We start from the raw sequence: 9,890 nt of genomic DNA, 5'->3' as shown, positions 1-9,890 counted from the left end.
TTGGTTTTATCAAAACACCCCTAATTTTTTTTTAGGGAAAATTGCGCTAATGTCCGAACTCTTAAGAACAACAAATACAGCAAAGAAGGAAAAAAGTCCCGCAAAAGCTGCAAATTAATTAGAAATTCCGAAGGTACCTAAGTATAAGGGATGTAATTTAGTGGATGGCAAAAAAAAAAAAAAACGAGAGATCTAATTTAGTGAAAATGTAAAAAAATCGCATTGCCCTTGCCAATATTCTCACGGGTTAATATATGACAAAGCGGTTGTTAATATAGCTATTTAAATTAATAAAAAGTGTGTTGCAAGTTAATATTCATTATCAATATATGCCACAACAGTTGTTAATCAACTTGTCATTTTTGTAATACTAAGAGTATGATATAAAGTTATATTTTCTCGCACAAAATAACTTATCACTAAAATATGTTCTTCACTTTAAGTTATATATGGTAATTTAAAATGGTTTTATTTTGAACATGAAGTTAATTATTTTAAAATAATATGAATTGTTGTTGTTTGATATATAATTGAGAAGACGAAACACTTAAATGCAGTTGCAAGAATTATCAATTCATTGGCATCCTATGTTATCATGCTTTTTAAGTGCTTGACCTATGGAGTAGACTAGTATTCCTCCAAGATACATTTAAAAAAATAGACCAAACATACTTGTCTTCTTGATAATAGTGGACACATAATCAAAGAAGATTTAAAGTTAGATGTCCCAAATTGTTTCAATGATTTACATCAAATTGCAAATAAGATACTACCTCCGGTCCTAATTATAAGACCCAGTTGACTAATTTGAGAAGATTAAGGAAGTAAGTTAAGTTAGTTATTTGTAACAAATAAGTATTGTCATTCCTAAAATATCCTTGCTAATTAAGTGTTGGTTAGAACTATCATTATTAGAAGGACTATCTTAAAAAAAATACATAATATAAGAGACAAATAGATTGGGGTCTTATAATTAGAACCAAACTAAAAGTCAACGGGTCTTATATTAGGACCGGAGGTAGTATCAAGTAAGGCTACTAAGTTGACTTTTTTGGGCAAAAAATTTTGTAGAATTAGGCATTGAATTTGATAAAATATTGAGCAACAGTTTTTTTTCCATTTCCAATCAACAAAAATGTCAACGAAACCATTGCAAATGATGAGAAAGATGCATGTGAAGCACGAGAGTTGGGAAAAAAATGGAGCATCTCATGTTAACAATCGTCCTGAAAGTTGTCCAAAAAAGAATTTAAAGAGAAAACGACACTAAGAGGTATTTAGAGAAAATATATATATATTTCATCTTCAATTAGATTTTTTTTTTGCTATCTTTAAAATAATATTGGCATTATTTACATTTATATTTAAAATAATTGTTTGAATTCTATAAATTACTTACATTTATATTTTTCATTTCAATTTGATCCAAGTTGACACCTCACATAAAAAAATGAGGATTAAGGTGTAAAAATACTTATCAATTTTTACTAAAAGTACACGTAACACTTTATATTTTTTTCAAGTGCAAAACTGCCAATGAATGTTAAAAAACTGAGCAAAAACGATGTTTCCGTTACATAAGCCTAACGTCTGTTATCTCAGGCCAAGCTGGCGTCCACATCAGCATAGTCCTCCACTTTCTTAGAAACAATCCATCACCCATCATCTTCATCACTCATCCATCCAAACATTACCATGTTTGGATTAGTGGCAAATTCAACGAACAGAGATTATCCCACATCAACAATCAACAGGTGAAATAAAAAATCATCCCATATCATCAAAGTCAGATGTAGTCTGAATCAAACTAAAACAGGAAGATAAAATTAAGAAGGAAAAAAAAAAAGAAAAGAAATTTGCTGAGTGAAGAATTGAAGAACAGGAGATGGAAGAACTAAAGAAGAATATAAGAAAATTTCCAGCATTGGGCAGCTTCTTCCATCGAATTGAATACATCAAAGAATCAAAGCATCCAGATATGGAAAATCAAAGGCAAACTCTGCAATCCAACAGTTCTCTTGCAGATTCATCAAGCCCACTTTCCAATAAGCTTTCAACATGAACAACAAACTCTCAATGAGATCCATATTTGAAGCAAGAAACCTCAAAAAGTTGAATGTTCCTTCACCATCCCCACCATTCACATCATCATGTCATATAAAGCTATAAATTTGTAAGAAGGAGGGTTACATGCAAATTTATAGTTGCTTTGAAAATTCACTTTCTATTTCCTTCTCAGCGTCAGAATATAAATCCCTAGGTTGCAAAATGGTTGTGATCCTACAGGAAGAAACTGAGACTGAACAAAAAGTCGTGAGTCCCTCTGAATCTGCGAAAACTGCAAAATCGTCAGCCTCCCAGAGGATACGCATAAAGAACAGGGCAGATCAGAGGAGTCTTCGGTGTTGAAGGTAGGGAAGTCTTTGGTGTCGACAAAGAAGGGAAGAAGAGGCCGCGGATGTTAACAGCATTGATTTTTGCTATGATTTTGAATTTGCATCGTTAATTTTGCACTTGAGAAAATATATAATGTTAGCACATTTTTAGTAAAAGTTGATAGATATTTTACCTTAACTTTTTTTTTTTTGACCAGATTTTCCCACCTTAAAAATTATGTAAAGGAGAAGAGCAATATTTGGAATGACGCAATAATTATTTTCACAAAAGAGGGGGGGGGGAACTATGAGTCAATAGCTTATATGCTTTAATATATTTTAAGTGGTTCGAAAGTACTGGCTTGGTTAAGTCTTCAGTATAATAAAGACATTTGCTCTGCTCTGCATTATCCTACTGTAATAACAGTGATCTAGGCCATCACCGGGGACCAAAAAAAAAAAAAAACTATCTTCGATCCTTAATATAAGAAATAATCTGACATTTAATTTGATCTTACATATAAGACCTCAATCTACTTTGTCTTTCATATTTATCTATTTTTTTAAAATAGTCATTATACTATTGTACTCCTCCGGTCCTTAATATAAGACCCATTTAACTAATTTGATTAGATTAAGGAAGTTAGGTAAGTTAGTTAATTATAAAAAAAATGAACGTTTTTCCTAAAACACCATAATCATCTTTCTTAATACCCCTCTCCCTCTTCTACTTGATTATAGTTGAGGGAGTATCTATAGGAGTAATTTAGAGAAAAATGATAAATATGATAAATGAGTCTTATATTTAGGACCAAAACCAACTCATGAATTGGGTCCTATATTAAGGACCGGAGGAGTACATGTAAATGTTTCATTAGCTACTAGTAAGGATATTTTAATGAAGACAATACCTATTTATTATAATAACTATCTTAACTAATTTTCTTAATCTACTCAAATGAGTCAACTAGCTTTTATACTAAGGACATGATGTAGTATTAAATAGTAGTACAACATTCAAGATTAAAGGATAGTATGAAATGCTTTACCAACGCCTAAAAGAGAAGGAAAACAGACATCACACAAATATTCATATATATATATATATATTTATATTTATATAACTAACCATATGATGATCTCCTCAAGAAGCATGCATTAATAAACTTTGCAAACCACTGTGCAAGTAAGCTTACGGATGACCATTTTACACTATTATTGCTGGATCCATTAATAATTCAGTTCTCCTATAGAGGTTTTTTTTTTTGGTCCACTTAGAGCCTTTAAAATTGGAGATATGTTAGTTGGTGAAAATGAACGCTATGTGCCAGTAATACTATAAGTTCGATATTTTGTCTTGTCTTGTATACATAAAGAAGGCGAACTCATAGTAGTAGTACATTGTGTCTCCATTAACAACACATAGAGCTCTAAGAGTTGCTCAACTTTCCACAATCAAAATCAATTATCTTTAATCGAATATCAGCTAGAAGTGCAGCCAAAAACTTATCTCTGAAAAAGGAGACCAATTTGGATTCGCCCTGCTGAATAATGCCTGCCACATAAGCAGCAGAGATTATATTTGCACTTCTCCATCGTCTCTCTTTAGCATATTTCTTCAAGCCAGCCTCAATCCTCTTATACTGTTCCTCTTCTTCTCCATTCCTGTTTCTACTTTCTCCACTTGATTTTGTGAAGAAGACCTCGCCAAGACACCGAGCTAAAACAACCCCATCTTCTAAAGCACAGCACCCACCCTGGCCAAGATCAGGGGTCATAGGGTGGAACGCATCTCCAGCAACACACACGTTGCTCTTATTGATATTTCCAAACACTAGCTCCAAAGGATTTCTATATCTCAATGGAGATGATAAGATATTATCCAAATCAGTATTTTCTATGAAGGCTCTACAATCACTTGGCATATTCTCTAGCTTCTCTAACACAAATTGCTTCATTTTAGCCGGATCCTCTTCTAGCTTCTTTTCTGCAAGGGAAGTCAAGTAAAATGAGCATATGTATTGCACTTGCATTTGTTAACATAAACTATATAGGTGTTAGGCATATTGAATGAAGTGTTACAGAGAATATACAATTTAGAAGATAATCTCAATAATAGAGCGTTTCACAAGTGATTACTGCATTAGCTAGCCAATGCAAAGCTCTAGGCCTCCTTATAGTCATGCAGAATTGAGAAATAGAAATGTCAAGTGGCATTTGGCATATCTTCCTTCTGATTTTGCTATGGTACTATTGAATGTTAACACGTATACTATCTCTGATTCTTTGTAAAATCTAATTTACTATATTATCAAAAAAAGATTAAGGAAACTAAATAATTTACTTAATTATAACATATATTACATTATCTCTCTGAAATATTTATACTTATCATTAGATTCTATATCAATTTATCAGTTAAGTTAGTTAATTTGGAGAAAAACAGTAACTATGAACACTTTTAAATTGATTTATTTCTTTTTCTTAATTTCTTCAAATTAGTTAGTTAAGTCTTATATTAATGACTAGTAGTAATATTATTTTATTCTATGGAATCTTGTATACTAAAATGAAATACAACTCTATCAATTGTTAAAGGAATTATAATGATCTATTGTTCTATGAGTTTGAGAAGATTTACCTTGTTCATTAGGAGTCCAAGTAAAGAACCAATAAACTGTCTTGTCATCACAGGGAACAACACCAGTTCTAAAACCTTTGCCGAAGAACTGCATGAACATAGGTTCAAGCTTGTGGCTGCTCTTTAATGTAATGCAACCCCTAATTCCATATCTTCCTGAGAAGGCAACCTTGTTCAATCCAAGCCACTTTGCTACGATCGAGTTCACTCCATCACACCCAATTAATACCTGCTTTCCCATCATGAACAAAAATGATACTATTGTTGAGATTTCATTGAAGGCCTTGGTTGATCTTAGATGTTGTTAATGAACAGAGTGTTACCTTAGTTTTGATGACGGTTCCATCAGCAAGATGAACAAGTTTAGTGAAGCCAGATTCCTCAATAGCTACCACCTTTGAAGAGTACCTGATGGTGCCACTTGGAAGTTCGTTGGCAAGCGCTTCCAACAGTAACTGCCGTCTGATACAACGAACTTCATGGGCTCCGCTGCAATATGTAAAAATCCTTTCAACCATCTAATTTGTATCGTGATCAGTGATAAATTTCAGGTAATGCATTTTGAAATATATATATATATATATATGAACCATCTTGTAAAATTGTGTGTTTATGTGACTGTTTGCATATGCACAAGTGGTGAAGATGCTAACTGACAGAATTCATAATAGCTCCTTGTGTCCAGGGTAGAAAAAAGGATTGAATTTCCACAAAAGCACCTCGAAGGGTTAATATACAAATTTGCCCTGAAAGTTTTTATTCAGAAACACTGGTATTAGAAAGTTTTGTTTGGATTCAATGTTATCCCGAAAATTTAAAATTAGAACAATTATTTTCCTATTGTTAAAAAAACTAATGTTGACTGTTAATATTTTTAATAATAAGAGAGAAAATTTATACGACTTTAAATTTACAAGACAATATTGAATTAAAAAAAAAAAAAAAAGACCTTCCAAGAGGTAAATACTTCTCAATGACAACTTTGGAGGTAAATTTGCACCTTAACCTTTTTTCCCCTAAACAACAAAAGTAAATTTACAGCTATATTCCCTCTCTCTCTCTCTATATATATATATGCCGATAACCGATAATGATTATTATAAAGTGAACAGAATCATCATTTACATATTTTGCTTACTGTTTTCCGGAGGCATTGGCGAGAGCGGTTGTTGATGTCTGTTGTCCCGTGATGAAAGAAGTAGTGACATTTCTGCACTCCAATCCCAACATGTTTAGTTTCAAGCTCTTAATCATTACCCAATATGTATATCTCGTTCTTATCTCTTTACTTGTCTCATCGAAATTAACAATGCAAAAAAGTTTTAAAAAACTAATTCATTAATCCTCATAGTTCATTTCCCCTTTATTATGTCCTTACAGTTTTCTAAATTTAAATGTTGCGTTTACAATTGAGACACCTAAATTAGCAATTGTCTAAGTCACTATTTATTAAGTCATTTTTTAGAAAATTTTGTCAAGAACCTAATTATTATTAATTTAATTTTTTGAAGTGACTGTCATGGATTTATACATGGGTTTATAAAATATCTTTATATATATAAAGATTACCCGTGAATCTGTAAGTGTTGTTGACGAAGGATGTGGCCGATGCCAAGAGCATCTAAAGCTTTCCAAGCATTTGTCCACATTGTGATGGCAAATCCTGTGACCCTCAAATTATCTGAAGATTCTAAAACCAAACTTCGGATGCCTAACCTGCAAGTTTATATGAATAAAAACACTTTGCTTACTTGATCGAAATTTTTGCAAAAAAAAAAAAAACAATTAAATGCGTTGAGAGTCATTTTTATTCAGAAAATATTTGTAAAAGAAATGTGAGTATCTAGAAAATGTTTTTACTCAATGTTACCCTGAAAATATTTTTTAAAAAAGTAATGTTACCCTTTCTATAAAGAATGATAACCATCAAGGTTAGTTTTTTAATAATTAATATTAACTTATTTTTTAAAAAAGTGATATTGCTTCTTTCTTTTCATTAAGACTCTGAAGTGGCATTGAGTTAAAAATAAAACTTATGAGAGTGTAAAAATGACCTTTAACCCAAATTAAATTATGTAAACATTTCATCAATTTCATCAAAATCACAGATTTTTTTTTGCCAACAAAATAACAAATTTTTTAAAATTAGTATAAACATCTTATTTCGAGATTTGTATAAATTACTTCCTTTTTTATAATGAACTTATATCCTTTGACTTTATACCAGATTTTAATTTGGTCTTTTAACTTTAAAAAAAATCTATTTTTAGTCATTTAATTTTAAGATTATTAACAAAAAATAATGACATTGATATCTTAAATGTTAATAAAACATTCTCAAATACTAACATATTGAGTTTAATTTTCAAAAAAACCATTATTATTATAAAAAAAATCCTCATTTAAGCCTAATGATTTTATAGTTAAAGGACTAAAAATATAATTTTTAAAATTAAGAGACTAAATAAAAATTCTATATAAAGTTAAATGATTAAATATATGCTTTAATCTAAACTTCAAATTACACAATTATTTACTTTTTTAATTATAATTTTTGTTCCAACTCGTTAAGATTGAAAGAGGTATGTGAAGTTTAAAAAAATTAAAAGAAATTTTTTAATTTTTTATTTATTTACCTCAAAAAAACAAATCTGCTATGATTTATGTACTTCAACAGAACTGAAGATTTACATATACATACATACATCTATATATATATATTCACTTTCAAAAGATAGAAACAAAATCCACCTAATAGTTTACTCAAAAAAGATATTAAAAAAAAAACAAAGAAAGAAAGAAAAGAAAAGAAAACTCAGCAGTTTTTCACAGGGCGAAAACACACAACAGTGAAATTGGAATAGAATTAGCAGAAGGGAGTACCTGTGAAGTCCCAAGGAGGTTGCAAGGCCAGCGATCCCAGCTCCCACAATCACAATATCTTCAACTCTTGCTTCCATCTTATCAACTCTCAGGGCGTAGGAGATGGGAATCTTTCCTGCTTTGGCCTTATATATAGAGGGCTTGAGAAAGCACCAGATGATGTAAGAGTTGGAAGAACGCGCGCACGATGTGAAGGGCAATAATGAAAAATTCCGTCTCTTGTGCTGAGAAGTCAATATGTTTGCCGTTTCCGTGTCCAACTTCTAGAGTGTTGGGCTTCATTAATTTACTTTTTTCTTCTTATCTTAAATTTTTTTTATTTAAATAGATATATAATTTGAAATAAATACAGTCTTATAACTGATACTTAGCTTCTTTAAAAAATAAAGGGAAAAGTAACTTCATAGTCCGTATAGTTTGCTTGAACTTTGAATCAGGTCCCTGCATTTTTTTTTTTTAAATCAAGTCCTTTAGGTTTACACAGTCAGCTCTCTCAGTCCCTACCGTCTAAAACTGTTTAAAAATGGTTAACACTGTTAAAAAACTGTTCAGCACACTGACTTGCATGGCAGACAGGTACCCATATAAATTTGACTAGACAGTCAGCTACAAAAACAAAGGCATAAAAAGTTAAAAACAATAATTTAATCAAAAGCTTCCCCTTTATCATTGACGTCTTTTGCACATTGGGTATTTGAGTTCTTCCCTTCATTTTACAGAACTTTACATTACAACCCATTACGTCTTTCACGGTCATCCTTATCCGCGAAACTCTTCTTAAGATCAGCTCGACTCTCATGCCACCCATCAAGGCCACACCTACACCACTCTTAATTGTACCATCAGCAGCTCCCATGGTTTCAATTTCTTCCACAGAGGGATCTTCCAGTACCTAACTAGCAATACTAAGAATTCACCTTCAATGAACATTAATGCAAATCAAATACTCTTTTCTCGCTCTTCAGTTTTATTATTATTTCAAAAAAGACATAATGAAGCAGAGAAGCTATTTGTTTATGCTTTCACGCTGTTTATCATCATCACCAAAGGGCTATACAAGAAGAACTCTCGCTTCTCCGTCTTTCTAGGAGCTAGCCACCCATGTCAGATTGCCGCCAAAGTCTTCAAGAACCTCGAACGAACCCTGATCCCTACCACATGTGTAATAAACACAATGGGATTCTTCATCAAGTTTTCTCTATAATCTCTACCATTGACTTTTGAAAGGTTTTGAACCTTCTCAAATGTTCTATCAATGACATAAAGTGGCTTTTTAGTATCTTCAATTTCGATCGGAGGCATGGATTTGACTCTCTTCCGATGGATAACAATAATGACCCGATTCTCACTTCGGTTTGGTCCTACACAATGGTTTTATCTTTCCACACCTAATGCTTAGTCAAATTTATTTTTCTACCTGTTGACCAAGTCAGCATCGTTTGCTTGATTGCTTAACAGTGTTAAATCTTTTTAAACGGTTTCAAGAGTAGGGGCTAACGTTAATAATGGATGAAACTTAAAGGATTTGATAAAAAGAAATAAAAAAAAGGCACAGGCAGGGACTTGATTCAAAACTTAAGCAAAATATGAGGACAAGGAAATTAATTTTCCCAAAAATAAAAACAAAGCTATATATTTAATCATTTAACTTTGTACGGACTTTGAGTTTTATTTCTTTACAGGCAAAATCGCTACTCTCTCTGTCCATTATTATAACAAATAACTATCAAAATTATATAGTTCAAAATATTAGTTAAATTTAGTTAAAAGTAATGAATATATAAGATAGATCCATATTTTTCCAAATATACCTTTATTAGTAAAGAGAGTACATGCGAGATAATAAATGAAAATTTATTGCAGAGAGATGATAAGTGGCATATATTTAATAGGATAAAAATAAAAAATAAGTTTAAAATTTTAAATGAAAAGAATTGTTTCTTATAAAAAAAAATAGAGGGAGTATGATTTTAAACTTTGAGGATAACATT

General features: G+C 31.4%; 1 protein-coding gene across 1 annotated transcript; it reads right to left on the bottom strand.

Moving 5' to 3' along the window:
- Positions 1–3,805: 3,805 nt before the first annotated feature.
- Positions 3,806–7,997, bottom strand: LOC114754661 (monooxygenase 3-like). Its single transcript, XM_028943450.1, has 6 exons — positions 7,900–7,997; positions 6,586–6,732; positions 6,155–6,226; positions 5,340–5,505; positions 5,017–5,245; positions 3,806–4,362 (listed from the first exon to the last, which is right to left on the bottom strand). Exons 1-6 carry the CDS (start codon positions 7,974–7,976, stop codon positions 3,806–3,808), a joined length of 1,248 nt encoding a protein of 415 aa, XP_028799283.1. The 5' UTR covers positions 7,977–7,997.
- Between the last annotated feature and the right edge of the window lie 1,893 nt (positions 7,998–9,890).

The sequence above is a fragment of the Neltuma alba genome, unplaced genomic scaffold (genome assembly GCF_004799145.2).
Source record: "Neltuma alba isolate B1F8T4 unplaced genomic scaffold, ASM479914v2 tig00010174_pilon, whole genome shotgun sequence".
Lineage (NCBI taxonomy): Eukaryota > Viridiplantae > Streptophyta > Magnoliopsida > Fabales > Fabaceae > Neltuma > Neltuma alba.
Note: the sequence above shows the minus strand (reverse complement) of the source record. Positions and strands in the feature narration are given on the sequence as shown.